This window comes from Colletotrichum orchidophilum, assembly GCF_001831195.1.
Source record: "Colletotrichum orchidophilum strain IMI 309357 chromosome Unknown Scaffold_47.1, whole genome shotgun sequence".
In the NCBI taxonomy this organism is placed as follows: domain Eukaryota; kingdom Fungi; phylum Ascomycota; class Sordariomycetes; order Glomerellales; family Glomerellaceae; genus Colletotrichum; species Colletotrichum orchidophilum.
This window is the reverse complement of record NW_019173003.1, coordinates 293,661-309,947: the sequence shown is the minus strand read 5'-3', so window position 1 is coordinate 309,947 and position 16,287 is coordinate 293,661. Positions and strand designations below refer to the sequence as shown.

Below are 16,287 nucleotides of genomic sequence, written 5' to 3'. Positions count from 1 at the left end.
TTGTCTGTAGCTCAATCGTTCCTTGCAAAAGCTCGCCATCCATGATGCCGTGAACGTACGCCTCGCCAACGACAAGACAATCTCCATTATCTGGGAGGGTCCAGAGGACGAACGGGATATCTGCACCAATGATTATCCACACGACGTTACCTACAGAAGCTTCCAATGGTGCAAGCCCTACATAACCTCTATCAGTTATGAAGGGACGTCTCCCATCCAATTTTGCACTGGCCACATTCATGTACTTTAGACCCTCAGAGAGCTCGCCTCGGCGGAGAGCCTGATAGGCCAGGAACATTTCCCTGGATGCCCGTTCCGTTTCCCAGTTGTACGCGAACTCTCGATCTGCGATTGGACTTCTCCACAAGGCCTCGCGCAGCTCTTCATCAGTCTTGTATACCTCATTAGGACCTGGCAGGATGAGATCAAAGTCGTCAAGCCATGAGTTGAAGATTGCGGCTCGTGTCGCATCTGGTGTGCCGACACTCATATTTGGAAAGGGATCTCCTCGTTTGACAATCTCGCCTACTCGTAATGCCTTCAACGATAGGACGCCCGCCTCCGAGAATGCTTCTGAAAGAGACTGAGAAAGGCCTGCAGATGCTGTGTAAGCCTTTTCTCTGTTCTTGCCTCGCACGACAAAAAGTGAAGGCGTGTGTAATGGTTGCGCCAGGTGTTTCGAGGACCAGTCGGGCGCCCATGCCGGTTTGCTTTGCAGCTGTCTCAACCCAGCGAATGATAGAATCACCGGGCCATAGAAAGTTAGACAGGCTTTGGCCACCTCTGTCCGAACCGTTTTCCAATCCTTGTTGTATTGGGCCTGTATCGACGGACCAGACTCCGGATCAATCAAACCCAACAGCGAAAAAACGTAGTCTCGTTGATCAGAAGCCTGAAGCTGAGCCTTTTTCGCCATCCTGGACAACAGGGAGAAAAGGGTCAAGAGTGGGGAATTGAGACGAGTGAAGGCCACCGGGGTTACTCTGTCCAGGGCCGCCGTGAGAAAGCTCACCAGTGCAGAGCTGTCTGACCTTCCAGTTCCCGGGCCGACGATGTTCAGGTAGTCGCGTACGCCACATAACATCCAGAATCCGTCGTAGAACGTATCCCACGAGGTCCAAGTATTCCCACAACAGACGATGCAGTCTGTTGACAGCACGCGTTCCTGTATTACCCACACGCGCTGGAACCAGGATCGCTCAAATAAAGAGCCAACAGCCTTCAGTCTCGCAAAGTCGTTGCAACAAAGCTCCTCAATTACCCCTTTGAGGATGTTTTGGACACGATTCACCATCGGCACGCCAGCAGTCTCGGCGAAAGGAAACTCGGACCAAGACTGGAAGCCAAACTCCTCCATATCAACCACCTTGTCCAGCTCGCGCAGGGTGTCCATCGCAAGATCGCTATCCACGCTCGCAGGGCCTAACCATATGAAGGTTTCTGTAGCGTTCTGATAGATTTCCTTCATATAAGCCACTTGTTGGGTTCTCTCTGCTTCGTTCTGCTGGTTGATGCACACCGCGTCAACCCAAAATGTTGAACTTTGCTGCTCAGTACCGCTTTGCTGAGGAGCCAAATGTCTCAAGGCTGATTCCAGATTCGTGGTAACTTGAACCCACTGATCATTCACTAGGATGCCCTTTGTCGTATTGGCGTCTCCCCAAGCGTAGGAAACCGCCGTGTAGCAATGCCACTCATGGAGACTGGCGTGCTTCAAGCGACATCGAACGGTTGGCTCATGACTTGGTGTAAATTCTAGGTCTTCAGTCTCAAGAGGTGCTAATTCGATAAGGCGGAATTCCTTTTTGGCCGGATCCAGCGCCTGATATTGGAAGGGCCGCAAGCGTAAGCTGTTGTTGGCCAGCTGCTGTTCGGCCATGAGGTATGATGGAGTGAGTTTGGAGCCTGACGGAGTGGCTGTCGACCGCCTGCTGCCTTCCGATTGCATATGTTTGCTTAACCCAGATCGCGAAGCTTGCATGAGTCTTTTCGATTGTCGTCATCTGCTTCCCAACCAGGGCGGCGTTGCTGCGGCAAGCTTTCTCGCGGCATGCCGTGCCCCTCTCCGACAGGTAGGTAGATCTGCTGACGCAGTGCAGAAGACCGCATCGTGCAGAGGTTAGCCGGACCAATCATGAGCGGCTACGATAGTTCTGTCATACAATGGACGGAGATGGGGCCTTTCCAGCCTTAGTTTTCGTCACGGCAAAAGCGGCACCGTGAATGCGGGCAGCATTAACCACATTTGTATCTTAAGACATTTTCGAAGCAACGAACTTCACTTGACTTTCTCTGCTGGTTTCTACTACATGAGACATCTAAAATTTGCTCAACTCTCTCAAGCAGTCATTGGAGGTCTTGGATTATGTAGGCCGGCAACTGAACAGGCAGCTTGATGGTGAGCGAGTGCTTCAATTGAGGAACGTCAAAAGCCATAAGGACACTGCGGATATCAATACAGTGAACATAGTAAATCCTTATCAGCGAGGCGACGGCTAGGTTCTCAAATACGATCAACCTACTGCCCACATGCCTTGCAAGCTAGATGCATAGCACTAAGCGCCTCCAGAAGCGGGGGCAGCTTGAGCATTCGGGTGGCTAGATCTTGATTGAATTACCTCTTGTGTTCGGTAACTTTCACCCAGAAATTGTCCTGCATGAACAAGTTGTGATTCACGCTATGCCAAGGCTTAGTAGGATCCAAAATCTGGAAGTCAAAATTGCGAAGCAACTCGACGAATGTCAACATCTCTTCACCACGGTTTCAAATTCGGGGAGCTAAGGTACTCACTTCAACAAACACCTTATTCAACTCCAGAAATGCAACATTCTTCCCCGCACAACCCCATCGTCCGTATCCAAAGGCAAGTTCGGTGGTCTTTTGCATCTTATCCCTTGTTGTCGCGTCCGCCTCGATCCACCGTTCGGGACGGAAGAGGTCTGCGTCTTTGCCAAATACGTCGAAGCGGCGGAGCGTGCCCCAGACGTTTTGCGCGATGCGCGTCCCTCCTGGTATAAAGCGCCCGTCAATGGTGTCCCCTTCGGCAGGCGCCTCTTTGGCGCAGAGACCGGTGAAAGGGGCGCACATTCTGAGACCCTCGTAGATGATGGCCTAGATTTGTAAGGATAACTGATACTTGTAGTTCTTGGCGAGGGATGAGGAGAGCGCACCTGGAGGTACGGTAATGTTTTGCCCTCTTCATAGGTAATGGGGAAAGAGATGCGGCCTTGGCTGATAGCTGTGGTGATTTCGCTCTTCAGAGTATAGTATGCGTGAGGCGATGTAATCAGATGCAGAAAAGTCGTCCGGATTGCTGTGGCGGTCGTGTCTGATCCGGCAATGATCTGGAAGAGGACTTCCGTCTCACATTCGCTCTGGCGGACGCCGTGTCGGACAAACGCACCCTGGTCATTCCGTTGTCAGCTTTATGCCACGTCAGAGGGTGAGGGTGTGATTTACCAGCATATCCGGTTCCTCCTTTGCATCCGCGCCGAAACGTCGCGCAACAACCTCCTTGGCCACTCTACACACGGTCAGCGACACCAGTATCACCATAACCGTAGATGAAGCATTACAGGCACGCACCCCATCAATTTGCCCAAACCGCTCTTGTCCGTATGTTTTGGACCGACCGCGTCCAAAATGGGTTTAGAAAACAAGATACTGGCAAGCCACGGCACCTCACCGCAGAGCTGGAGAAACGGGATGGCCGCCTCCGTCGTGCTGATGTAGTCATGAACATCCGAATCCGTGGCCAGGTATCCAAACTCCTTCCCGTACGCGACTCTGGTGATGACGTCCAGCGTGAAGAACTGCGTCTTCTTGCCCAGGTCCATCGGCCTGACCTCGTCGTCGGTGGTGACGTATTTCCTCCGGATGAGATCCACGAACCCCGCGATCTGGGAGTTGATGCCGTCCTCGAGCGCGAGGTTCTCTTTGCCGGCATACCCGGCCGCGCACTTGGCCTTTAGCTTGTCGTGCGCGCCGGCGTCACGCAGGCTGAACATGCTATCTTGGTGGGGGTTCAGCTTCGTGGAGTCGTACCAGTTTGATCGGCCGTAGGTGGAGCGCGCCGCGTTCATGCGGCGCAGGATGTCCGGGTCGTCGGTGACGAGATCATTGGGGCCGATGCGAACGAGGGAACCGTGCTTCCTGTTGAGGGTGGTGAAATGTTCGGCCGGTCGACCGGAGCGTGCATTCGATATGAGCCACAGGTAGGAGAAGCGTCCGACAAGGGGACCCGGGAATTCGCGAAGACGACCATAGGCTATGACGGATGAGACGACGTAGTAGATGATTAACGAAAGGCTGAGATAGAGCGGCGCAGAGCCGGCATCAAAATACGAGGTGAAGTTTGACAGAGCCATGTCTTGGCTCGTCGTATAAGCTGTTTCTTTGGGAAGGTTGAGTCAAGTTCGAGATTCGTCATGAACGCTTGATTCCGCAACAACCTTCTTTTTGAATGGAGGTAGGAGGCATCTTCAACTCTCCTGAATTTGCCCCGCGCAGACAATGATGTGAACTCTTGCCATGTCTTATGTAGCATCCCCGCCCCTTGTTACATCGTTCGGACATCTAGATATGTCTAAAGGATGACGGCGTCAGATTCCATGTCAATATACCGGGATTCTCGTGTCGGTGGGTTTGATTGACCAGGCTGTGGCCCACAGACCTGTCACATGTCGAATGAGAATCTACCTTCATTCGGATAGCCTATATCAGAGAGTTGCATTGCCTAGCATTTGACACCATCTTGCTGCAGATGGCCTGTGTGCAGATGTCACGGCATGTCCAATAATACACTGCCTGACGGGCCCGGGCAAGCTGACAAGAAGACATCTGCGATTGGAGAATCCTTATACCGTTGGTTTGTGTGACTGGATAAGTACTTTCAAGGGGAAGACGTTTGGGGGTGAGGCAGCTTTTGCGTCTCAAACGGTCGTGGGGACCCAGCTCAGAGCCGCAACATTCTGCATTGCGAAGTCCTCCCCGTCACGATATGTTCAGCTCTGCATAGTAAAACTGTCACATACGACCATACCCATTAGAAAACTCGGGATCCCGTCCGCTCTCCCATAGATAACCTAATGAGGGCCGGATTAGTAGTTGGGTCGGTGACGACCAGCGAATACCTGGTGTTGTATGTTTTTTGTCTTTGCGAGGTGGTGTTACTCTGTGCTGTGCTGAGCGCAGCGTTCTTTTGACCTTGCCTGGCTGCGAGGTGTTGGAAACAGAACCAGTTCATATTTGTAGATATCTCGGCGTAAGCGCCGCTTGAGCTTTGGTGGCGACAACGAATATACCAAGATGAGCGTTCGTCACGCTCTGGTGGATTCTGACGTATCAGAGCAGTGAGGTCTTGGTAGGTCATTACGAGCCACGGAATTGCGAACCTGTGCCGCGATTCGAGAATAGCGCAAGACTTAATCAATGACCCACAGGAGGTCCACAGAGCAGAAATGGAGGAGTAATAGAACAGGTGCTATTGGCTGGATCAGGGGGGCAAACAGGAGGATAAGGTAGGATAAGGCAGAATAAAGAGAAAATCAGCGATCTTTGTGACAAAGTCTGCGATGATCGAGACGTAGCATGAGAGACAGAGAGAGACATGCTAGGACCAGCTTTGTGAATGCGTTGATGCTCTGAATGCAGAATCAAAGAGGGAGGTAATATTTGATGGGTTCTGGTGGCTTCAGTGATGTGAAATTGAGAGTTGGGAAGAGCCAACGGAGGGTTGTCCAGATTAAAAGCGCAATAGCATACAAATTCCGTCCGCAGCTTGACGAAATGCCCCTCCATATTTTTAATGACTCCAGTCTTCGCCGTCCGCAAGGTGGGATTGCTCCGTCGCGTGTTGGTGGTTATTGGTACACTTTTCCTCTACAAATACAGTCGTCTTTTGTCGCAGCAATCGGCGGTTTCATTCCATCAGGGAAACCTATTGGGGCGCCTTGGTGCGCAGCTGGACACCGTGCCATTGCTTCAACATGTCGCCCAAGACGGCATTGACCATACGCTGCTGCTTCAGCATGTTGGCGCCCTTGAACTTGGCGGAGGTGATGTCGATGGCGTACATGGAACCACATCCGCCCGATACGTCTTGTACAACGAGCTCTGACGGCGCGAACTCGGTAGCCAGCTTATCCCATATCGTCGACTCGGCATCGTCGAGGTGGTCGGGCTTTTCGAGGGGAGTCTGGGTCTCGGTTGCCGAGGAGTAACAGCGCCTGGGGATCGTCTTGGTGTTGAGATAAGATGATGATCGGAACGCGAAGATGGATGTCTGAGCTGCGCGACTGGCGGGGAGCGACTGGGAGGTGTAGCTTCTTGTTGCGATCGGGAGACTCGAGAGGGAAGCTTTGGCGACGAGTGTGCTTGGGGCGGGTTTGGGAAGCGCAATTGCGCGACGGCACGCTCTGCAGAGCATTTTGAAGAGAATTGGTGCTGAAAATATTAAAGCTCCAATTTGGAACGCGGCAGGACTGGCGATAGCTGGGAATGGAGTCGCTCGAGGCTGTCGCAATCGGATTGAGAGCCTAAAACAATTCGCAGTGGTTTGGTGAGAAGCTTCAGTTCTGAATTTCTAAGCTCGGCTGTTGACGTCAACATGGAATTGGTGAGCTGCCGGGATTTAGCCGAAGACTGTGTGAAGCCTACTGTGTGACTCAGCACACACTGTAGTGTAGTGAGATGAGTGGCTCACTGAGAGCAAAGGAGAACAAGTGAGACGTTCACCTTCATTAATCACACTCGCTCACTCAATCTTCATACCTTTCTTATCAATAATCAGCCAGACTCACGAAGTGTGTAGATGGGGGAAAAAGAAAAATCACTAGGCCATTTCACTTGATTCAAATAATAGCCAACATGGTTCACAAGGACAGGAATATTCCAGCAGCTCCTGGGATAACACCTTCAACCACCATGGCTCTATCATCACCCTCAGCTCTCATGCTTCACATACAGATGTCCCCGCCAATATAGGCCACTCTAGACGGCGGGAAAATCTTCTCCAATCTCCAATCTGCCTGTTATGGCGTGTCTATCACCATATTCGACAACCCCCCGGCAATTCTCCCAGTTCGAGATCAACCGTCCGGCTTACCCCTAGGCCATCAATAGTGTCTCCCCGCATCTCCCCGCATTCTTCTCCAATGGTTTACCCCAGGTCGTAAAAGCTGCTTAGTCCGACACAAGAAATGAGAAGCGACGAGGTTCTCTTTCGGTTTTTGTCAAATTCCTCCAATCAGGCGTGACAGGGTCGCGGCCGGCAACGCTTTTCCTATCGGTATAGCGATGGACGATGAGTGCATCAGGAGGACGGCAGGCTGCGATGCTACGCTGGAAGGCGTATAAAACGTGGTACATGGAGGAAAAGGACGCCGAGGGGGGATGAGATGGAATGGGCAGCAGAGAAGAGCAGTAGTTTCATCCTGGTCCAACTCTCATGGCTCGGTTGTCCTCTTTGTTCTCGGCGGCTGCGGCTTGCCTCCTCCAGGCCGTTGCAGCTCAAGACCCTACAGCACAGGCCCTCAACGGCACGTATCGAGGCCTTCATCTTGCTGAATGGGGCCAGGATGCCTTCCTCGGTATCCCTTTTGCGCAGCCTCCAGTCGGACAGCTCCGGTATAAGTGGCCCCAAAGCCTCAACTCTTCCTTTGACGGGTCGAAAGATGCCACGGAGCAGGGGTACAGTTGTATGCAATTCAGAGGAACTTTCAACATGTCTGAGGACTGCTTGACCCTTAACGTTGTTCGTCCGGCTGGAAAGCCCGAGAAACCGCTCCCGGTTCTCGTGTGGATCTTTGGTGGTGGGCTATACACTGGCTCAATTGTAAGATTCCACCAACCTTGGCTCATGGAGGGAGACTGACATGGACATAACGTAGGCCGACCCCCAATACAACCTCTCTGGCATTGTCAAAGTCAGCCAGGAAATGGGCCAGCCCATCATCAGCGTCGCCATGAACTACCGCCTAAACATGTACGGCTTCCTGCAAACGCCTCAAATTCTGGCCGAAGGCTCCAGCAACGCGGGACTGCTTGACCAGAGGTTGGCGCTCCGGTGGATCCAGGAGAACATCGCGGCCTTTGGTGGAGACCCGGATCGGGTGACGGTCTGGGGCGAGAGCGCCGGGGCCCAGAGCATCGCGTACCACCTCTTTAGCTACGACGGCCGGGACGACGGTCTCTACCGCGCCGCCATCCTAGAGAGCGGCGGGCCGACGGGAGCCCAGGTGCAGAACTTGGCCTATTACAACGCTCCCGTCGAGAACCTGACGCGCACCGTCGGCTGCTGGACCGCCAAAGACCAACTGGCTTGCCTCCGGGGCCTGAGCCAGACGCAACTCTTTGCAGGAAACCCCAGTCAGGTGTGGAACCCAATGATAGACGGGGACTTCCTCACGGGCTACCCGAGCCAGCTGATACGGGAGGGCAAGTTCGTCAAGGTGCCCCTCCTGACGGGTGCCAACAGCGACGAGGGCATCAACTTCAACCCGAGCAGCCCCAAGCCAAACACCGAGTCGGACCTCTTTAACGGCTTCACCTGGTGGCGCTCCTACGCCCTCTCGCCGCCGACGATCCGGAGGCTCTTTGCGCTGTACCCCAACGACCCCTGCACCCAGCCGCCGCTCTCCATCACAAACTGCTCCGTGTACCCGGAGTACGGCCTGCAGTGGCGGCGGGGCGCCTCCATCGGCGGCGACCTGGTCATGATCTCGGGCCGCCGCAAGATGTGCGAGCTCTACGCCGCCTCCCAGCCCGTCTATAGCTACCGCTTCGACCAGCTGCTCTGGAACCGCAAGCAGATCGAGGGTGTGCGGCACTTTGACAATGTCGCCTACAGCTTTCAGAATATCTCTGGCCTGCTCGGGCCGTCGCCGCAGTACGATAGCCACGTGCGCTTCGCCCGCGCCATCGGGGAGGCCTACGTGCGGTTCGTCTACGAGTCGGACCCCAACCCAAAGGCTGGCAGCAATGGGACGTTTACGAATGGCACACCCCTGTTGCCGTGTTGGCCCAAGTATGATTTGAGCGTTCCCAAGAACCTGGTGTTGAATGCGTCTAGGAGCTATGTGGAGGATGACACGTGGAGGAAGGAGGGCATAGATTTCATCAACACCTACGAGGTTGCGAGGGAACTTCTTGCCTGATGAATTGATCCATCGATGTCCGGCATCCTGAAAGCTTGACCAGCATCGGGTCGCCAATGGGTAGTCGGTTCCATACAGAGTACAGAGCGCATACATGATACAATAATAAGCAACGTTGGTTGATAATGGTGTGCTACTTATCTTGCCCACAATCTACAACGAGTGGGTACCGTCTCGATCATCATCCTGTGAGCTCACCGTATGCGTACGGCCAAGATGACAGGGCCAGTCTTGTCATGGAGCCCAGTCACCGCCCAGCCGGCCGTTAACCCTCCCTTCTGCCTGCCCGGGACGGACTGCGACGGTCGCATCCGACCATCTGCAAGGTACGACCCCATCGTGCCCGAACAATTGGAATGGTGGGTGGCCGCCAGCATTGGCATGCATTTGAAGAAGACTTTGCTTGAGCTTTGGCTTTGGCACCTGGGTTGGCCAAGATTCGCGACTCTCGCCCAGGCTCCGATGACGACCTCTTTGCTTGACTTAGCGCCGGCAATTGAATAGCTGGTTTGTGTGTGATTGAGAAGAGTCGCGTTGTATCAACATCTGTTGTGCGTTGTGAGACGAAATCTGTATTTGCGCTGTGAAGCCCGCGTGTGTGGCGCACAGGACTGGATTCACCTCATCAGGAACTGATTCCCATAAGCACGTTCACGTAAGTGCTGATATCCATGTCGAGATTTAATTCAGAATAACGAGTGCGGGAATCATTTCACAACTATTGTTGAATACAAAACTTCACTGTCGGCTTAGAGCACAAAACATATTGGACACAAGTAGTCTGCTCAGTACTGCATGACGATGCATGTTGTTGAATCAAACCATGAACAGAGTTCGGCGCCATCGTAAGGTTAAACGAATTTGCGTTGACTAATACTTTTTGAGGCGAAGGATCCCTACTATATTTCATTCCGCCCGGGAGATAGACACCCAGGTCATCCCCAGCAGGGGCAGAGTCACTATTCATTTCCTCGCGGTTTTTAGGTTCAAGGAAGCGGGGGAACGCTGTTTGATGAGCCTCTTCGGATGCCATCTCGCTGTAACATCTTTGTTGATTCGCGGCGCTGAAAACCCGTGACTGAATCGTGCAGACCGTCGAACCTGAGAAGAAGTGCATGTCAAAAGTTCTCTCATTTTCAGCTGGACCCAGTCTCGCCCAGAATACGAAGACGTGAAAGTCGAAGGGGGGAAGAGATTGGGCGGAGAAGATCCCTGCGGCCTCTTCCCGAGCTTCCCAGACCGCCTTAGTAGCCCAGCCGGGACCCAACTCCTTTTGGCCAAGGGCGAGAGGAGCCATGGCTTTTTAGGCGTTGGTCCGGGCGTATCAATATTGGGTTACGGTCTCTGACTCTCTGACTCTGCAGACTTCAGGGCCTCTTCAACTCCCCTATCGTGTCGCGTCGTCCCCTCTTATGCAGCTACGCACTCAAAGACTCAAACAACCAACTCGGCGAAACTCGAATCCAATTTGCAGCCGAGACTGTCTGATACCTAGAGCTTTGCAAGTTTGCCCTGCAAGCCGTCCGTCCAGCACAGCGGAGCGTTGCACTGCCGCCCGCATCTCGCGAACCTTTGTGTCCGGTCTAGGGCCGGGGCCTGGCCACCGCGTTATCGACTTTTTGGCAGGTGAATCGGATGGAGGCCCAGAATGGCGAGGAACCATGGATGATGGGACGACAGGTGCCAGGCCTTGCTCAGACGCAGAGTCCCAAGTCCCGGAGCATCCTATCGCCCATCCAGATACTCCATAGCCATCCCATCCCCCCCTCACCCTGTCCGCCACTCTTTGGCTCTGCCCTGCGTCGTGCGGGGATATCGCATGTGGGCGGAACAAATTGGCGATTATGAATGACTAGCAAAAGGTCCTCTACCTACCAACAGCCTCCTGCCCAAAGGAAACCGACTCAGCCGCCCATGAGTCGGTTAACCTTTCAAGCTTCTTTTTCCACATCACGGACTCGCCTCCGGCCAGCGTCTTGTGGCCCCAGGAGTCCAGTGTGCAGATGCAGATGCCGAAACTGACGTGCCTGGGACACAATCCAACGCAATCGCCTTGAATAACGAGAACCCACTATGCAGCCGGGATGCCCGTCCCCGCGTGGATGCTACCGTGGGACCGTACGCGTGCCTGAGTACATCACGCGCTCCACATCGCACGAGTGCAAATTCAGGAACACACCAACAAACAACGAGCCCGAGACGCACTGCTACCGCGGCAGTAGGAGAGTGCCTTGGCTTCTTGGCCTCTTGGCCCCATGGTCTGGGGAATTCGTTGATGCACCGATGGCATGGCAGTGTATCTTCGAGGGTATGTGAGAGCTGCAACTCCTGTATCATGTTAACATGTTTATCGAGAGAACGTGTATGGGTAATGTCTTGATAACGCTACGGGTGTAGTCTCGCCGGATCCTGATAGGAGCGGACTCTCGCCCAGCAATCTTTGTACGAACCAACTGACATTGAACAACAGGTCCCCCGCGCCTTGTTGCCGGTCCTGTGTTTGCAGCATTAATGTCAATATGGAGCCGTCACCGATACCACATGAGCCACCCAATGTCCTTTTGCCGTCTACCAACGCATAGTGTTAGTTGTGCCAAGTTGGCCCGACCAGAACAAGCCTCTTTTTAGTCTTGGTTCTTGCGAACGCTCAACGGCCGGCCACACCCTCACCCTGCTTTACACACCCAAACGCTGTGGCGCCGCCGCTGGCACCTTCGAGATCTCGAAGAAGTCAAATCTGATCTCCCGGCTTCTGCCAATCATCCGTTCGCGATAGCTCCAACGCTGGGTTGTCCAGAAGCGAGCCCGAAGGCCGGCTCGCCACCAACGAGGGTGTTACTGGTGAAATATAACTACCCCTAGCCAACTAACCCCCGTCCATGTCCCATGTCCATGTTCACCACGGTTGGCCGGGGAATCCACTCCATCACCTCTCACGGCCCTCCAACCATATGCGGAGACCCTTACCCGGATAGGAAGGCCATCTGAGCAAATTGACCGTTCAAAAAGCTCACCAATGACAATGTCCAATTAATCAACCGCGGCCCAGTTCCCTACCACTACGAAGCCTCAACAAGGCAGCTCACAAAGCAGCCTCTCCAATGTTGATCGACGTTCGCCGTTCGGTCGAGATGCTCCTTTTCCCTTACAGCCAGCGGGGGGGGTTTTGCCCACGAGTGAATGACTGCAGGCTGCTCTTTGAAGCTCAAGGCAACACGCTGCATGCAATTTCTTATTTCCCTGATCCCGTTCGCTTGTGCTGCTTCCCCCTGACCCATGGTCCCATCCCACCCCTCAACCCCCCCTCCTCCCCGAGCATTATCGCGTGCCACACTGTCACCGCGTCTTTGGATGCTCGCATACTCCCCATTGCGCATGCTTCTGCGCCGATGTTTCTCTCCACCTGCCTGGGCGAGCAAGCGTGCTGGTCCGGATGATGCCCCCCCAGTCACTTTCATGACGACAATGACGGGCCCAGTCTGGCCGTGCTGGCTCTCGCCAGACGGGGGATTGCCTTGAGAATTTGGCCGAGTGAGCAACCCACCTCCGCGTGTGAAGGATACACTGGTGGCACTTATAAAGCTGGAACCCCAGGGACGCAGCGCTCGTGAGATGTTTCCTTTCTAGCCAGCTCCGGTCTCCCACAGGTCATCCGTCAGCCAAACACAATGGTCAGAAGCAGTCTCTTGCTGCCGCTCCTTGCGGCGGCTTCCGCCGTCCAAGCCAAGGCTCCGTCACCCAAGACCGTTGCTGGTGCCTTCATTGTTGAGTTGGAGGATGGTCAGGTAAGCCAATCGCTCCCAGAGCAGCCCTGTGGTCTGGACAAGCCAAGTCGCTAACCTGATTTCGTCTACAGGATGCCTCTGAATTCTACGCAGAGGCCGATGCCGACGCCATCACTCGCTTGAACCTCACCTACTCTCTTTTCAAGGGCGCGTCCATCCAGTTCAAGAACCTCGACACTGCCGACCAAAAGGCCGCCAAGCTCGGCCAGCTCGCCTCGGTCAAGAACATCTGGCCCGTGAGGACCTTCAGCATTCCCAAGCCCGAGATTGTCTGGACCGGCCAGCAGGGCCGCGACTACATCGACCTGAAGAAGCGTCAAGAGGGTGAGGACACCTTCTCGACCCACGTCATGACCCAGGTCGATAAGCTTCACGCCAAGGGCGTCTACGGCAAGGGTATCAAGATCGCCGTCATTGACACGGGTATCGACTACCTTCACCCCGCTCTCGGTGGCTGCTTCGGCCCCGACTGCCTCGTCAGCTACGGAACCGACTTGGTCGGTGACGGCTACGATGGCTTCAACGAGCACGTCCCGGACCCCGATCCCATGGACTGCGGTGGCCACGGAACCCACGTTGCTGGTATCATTGCCGCTCAGAGCAACCCCTTTGGCTTCACCGGTACTGCTCCCGGTGTGACCCTCGGTGCCTACAAGGTCTTTGGATGCGAGGGCCAGGTCAGCAACGATATCCTCATCGCCGCTTACAACCGCGCCTACGAAGAGGGCAGCGACATCATCACCGCCTCCATCGGTGGTCCCTCTGGCTGGACTGACGAGCCCTGGGCCGCCACCGTCTCAAGAATTGTTGAGGCTGGTGTCCCTTGCACAGTCTCTGCCGGTAACTCTGGCGACCAGGGTATCTTCTTTGCCTCCACCGCCGCCAGCGGTAAGCACGTCACCGCCATCGCCTCCTTTGACAACGTCGTCACCCCGGCCGTCCTCATTGAGAACTCCTTCACCATCGCCGGCGGTGAGACCCAGAACTTCTCTTACACCCCCGGTGAGCCCCAGAACTGGGCCGGCGTCGACCTCCCCCTCTGGACCGTGAGCACCGACGCCACGTCCACTGATTCCCTCGGCTGTGACCCCTACCCCGCTGGTACTCCCGATCTCAGCGGCAAGATCGTGCTCGTCAGGAGAGGTACTTGCACTTTCGTCAGCAAGGCCCAGAACGCCGTCGCCGCTGGTGCCAAGTACGTCATGCTTTACAACAACGTTGCGGGTGCCGCCTCTGTCTCTGCCGCCGTTGACGGTCTCGAGGCTATCGGCATGACGACGCCTGAGCAGGGCGCCGTCTGGCTCACTGCTCTTGCTGCTGGATCCGAGGTCGTCCTTCACATGACGGACCCCAAGAAGGCCGAACAGACTCTCCTCAACTCCAACAACACCGCCACCGGAGGCTCCATCTCCAGCTACAGCTCATGGGGTCCCAACTGGGATGGTCTCCAGAAGCCCCAGTTCGGCGCCGTCGGCGGCAACGTCTTGTCCACCTACCCCAGAGCCCTGGGAAGCTACGCTGTCCTTTCTGGTACATCCATGTCCTGCCCCCAGACCGCCGGTATCGTTGCCCTGATCGCCGAAGTCCGCAAGACCTTGGACCCCGCCACCATCGAGAACCTCCTCTCGGCGTACGCCAACCCCGTCAAGTTCAACTACGGAAGCGGCCCCGATGAGCTCCTCGCTCCCGTTCCCCAGCAGGGCGGTGGTCTCGTCCAGGCCTTTGATGCCGCATACTCCACTGTCATCCTCAGCCACTCCAGCCTTTCATTCAACGACACCGACTACTTCACCCCCGAGCTCAACTTCACCATCAAGAACACTGGCTCCGAATCTGTGTCCTACGACCTCAGCAACGTCGGTGCCGCCACCGCTTACACCTTTGAGGCTGCCGGAGATCTCATCCCCGCCCTCTTCCCCAACGAGCTGACCGGCGAGTATGCCACCCTCGCATTCAGCGAGGACAAGATCACCGTCCCCGCCGGCGGTGAGGCCACCGTGCTGGTCACTCCCACTCCTCCCACCCTCGATGCCGCCCGCCTCCCCGTCTGGTCCGGCTTCATCGCTCTCAACGGCTCCGACGGCTCCAGCCTGTCCTTGCCCTACCAGGGCATCGGCGGCAGCCTCCACAGCCACATCACCCTCGACCAGGCCCTCATAACCACCTCCACCAGCGCAACGGCCGAGGAATACGAGCCCGTCCCCAGCAACTACACCTTCATCCTCCCTCCCGCGGGCACCGCCAACGAGACCGAGGCCGTCCTCCCCGCCCTCGCCGTCAACATGGCCTTCGGCTCCACCTTTGTCCGCGCCGACCTCGTCCCCCTCACCACCTGCCCTCCCAACACCACCCAGGAGGTCTGGGGCATCAAGACCCTCGGCCAGCCCCGATCGTTCCCTTACCTGTACGTCTCCCGCGGCGTCTTCGCCGTCAACTTTGACGGCCAGCTCGAGGATGGCACCTACGCCCCCGATGGCAAGTACAAGTTCGCCATCAAGTCTCTGCGTGTCTTTGGCGACGCGACGAAGCTCGAGGAGTACGATACCACTGAGACCCAGCCGTTCCGTATCGTTTACGGCGCCGCCAACGCGACGGCTCCTGCTAGACATTAAGAGGGTGTAGAATGTGCTACGATGTAGCATTTCATGTCTTGTACGGCAATTCTTCTTGTAAATAAGTTCATAGGACAGTAACAATGTCTGATATCTTGTAATTAAACGTGCTTCCCCGTGCCTCTGGTTCGCTTTGGTCTTTCTCTAGGCTTCCTGGAAACCTCTTATTTTGTCTGCTTCCTAGGCGCCAGCCGCGACCTCATCAGCGCAGTTGTGACAGGGCCGAGAACCATCATCATCAACGCCTGGCACATGACAGCCCACGCGAAGCCGACGTGTGGAATCGCATAGTTGAATAGAATAAGAAATGTGACTGAGCCGACGCCCGTCCCGGTAGTGACAATAGAGAGCGCCAGCGTCTTTCGCCTCTTGAAATACGAGCCGACGATGGTAACGCCCGGCATCAACATGATGCCCATTCCCAGCCCAGTGCATAGACCCTGGGCGAGTAAGGTATGCCAGTACGCGTGACAGAAACTGATCAGAAATGTCCCCACTACGGCCATTAACAGGCTGACGATGATTACGGGTCGGGTGTATCCTGCGTCGGCTGGGCGGCCTGATAGCGCGTAGAAACCGAAGGTAAGGAAGATCTGAATTGAGCCTGTCCAAGTATCATATGATGATGGGATGTTGAGCGAGGCGGTGTAGTAGAGCTGGTAGACGCCGTAACCATCTTCATCCGAGATGGCATAGACACGAAGCCCCGACCGAAGGAGTGCACACATACTCGC

General features: G+C 55.2%; 7 protein-coding genes across 7 annotated transcripts; 3 read left to right on the top strand and 4 right to left on the bottom strand.

Moving 5' to 3' along the window:
- Positions 1-154: 154 nt before the first annotated feature.
- On the bottom strand, positions 155-1,948 carry CORC01_06401 (uncharacterized protein; the record flags this gene model as incomplete). Its single annotated transcript, XM_022618042.1, has 1 exon — positions 155-1,948. A coding segment is annotated over one exon (1,794 nt), but the record flags the coding sequence as incomplete, so codon positions are not given.
- A 666-nt stretch (positions 1,949-2,614) lies between these two features.
- CORC01_06400 (cytochrome P450) lies at positions 2,615-4,368 on the bottom strand (the record flags this gene model as incomplete). Its single annotated transcript, XM_022618041.1, has 5 exons — positions 2,615-2,731; positions 2,792-3,112; positions 3,172-3,405; positions 3,461-3,524; positions 3,587-4,368. 5 exons carry the CDS (start codon positions 4,366-4,368, stop codon positions 2,615-2,617), a joined length of 1,518 nt encoding a protein of 505 aa, XP_022475554.1.
- Positions 4,369-5,939: 1,571 nt separating this feature from the next.
- CORC01_06399 (BolA-like protein) lies at positions 5,940-6,428 on the bottom strand (the record flags this gene model as incomplete). Its single annotated transcript, XM_022618040.1, has 1 exon — positions 5,940-6,428. The coding sequence occupies one exon, from the start codon at positions 6,426-6,428 to the stop codon at positions 5,940-5,942; it is 489 nt and encodes a 162-aa protein (XP_022475553.1).
- Positions 6,429-6,930: 502 nt separating this feature from the next.
- Positions 6,931-7,176, top strand: CORC01_06398 (uncharacterized protein; the record flags this gene model as incomplete). The annotated part of the gene is made up of 1 exon (XM_022618039.1): positions 6,931-7,176. A coding segment is annotated over one exon (246 nt), but the record flags the coding sequence as incomplete, so codon positions are not given.
- A 272-nt stretch (positions 7,177-7,448) lies between these two features.
- Positions 7,449-9,156, top strand: CORC01_06397 (carboxylesterase; the record flags this gene model as incomplete). Its single annotated transcript, XM_022618038.1, has 2 exons — positions 7,449-7,835; positions 7,891-9,156. 2 exons carry the CDS (start codon positions 7,449-7,451, stop codon positions 9,154-9,156), a joined length of 1,653 nt encoding a protein of 550 aa, XP_022475551.1.
- Positions 9,157-12,824: 3,668 nt separating this feature from the next.
- On the top strand, positions 12,825-15,553 carry CORC01_06396 (subtilase; the record flags this gene model as incomplete). Its single annotated transcript, XM_022618037.1, has 2 exons — positions 12,825-12,941; positions 13,013-15,553. The coding sequence occupies 2 exons, from the start codon at positions 12,825-12,827 to the stop codon at positions 15,551-15,553; spliced, it is 2,658 nt and encodes an 885-aa protein (XP_022475550.1).
- A 164-nt stretch (positions 15,554-15,717) lies between these two features.
- CORC01_06395 (major facilitator superfamily transporter) lies at positions 15,718-16,281 on the bottom strand (the record flags this gene model as incomplete). The annotated part of the gene is made up of 1 exon (XM_022618036.1): positions 15,718-16,281. The coding sequence occupies one exon, from the start codon at positions 16,279-16,281 to the stop codon at positions 15,718-15,720; it is 564 nt and encodes a 187-aa protein (XP_022475549.1).
- Between the last annotated feature and the right edge of the window lie 6 nt (positions 16,282-16,287).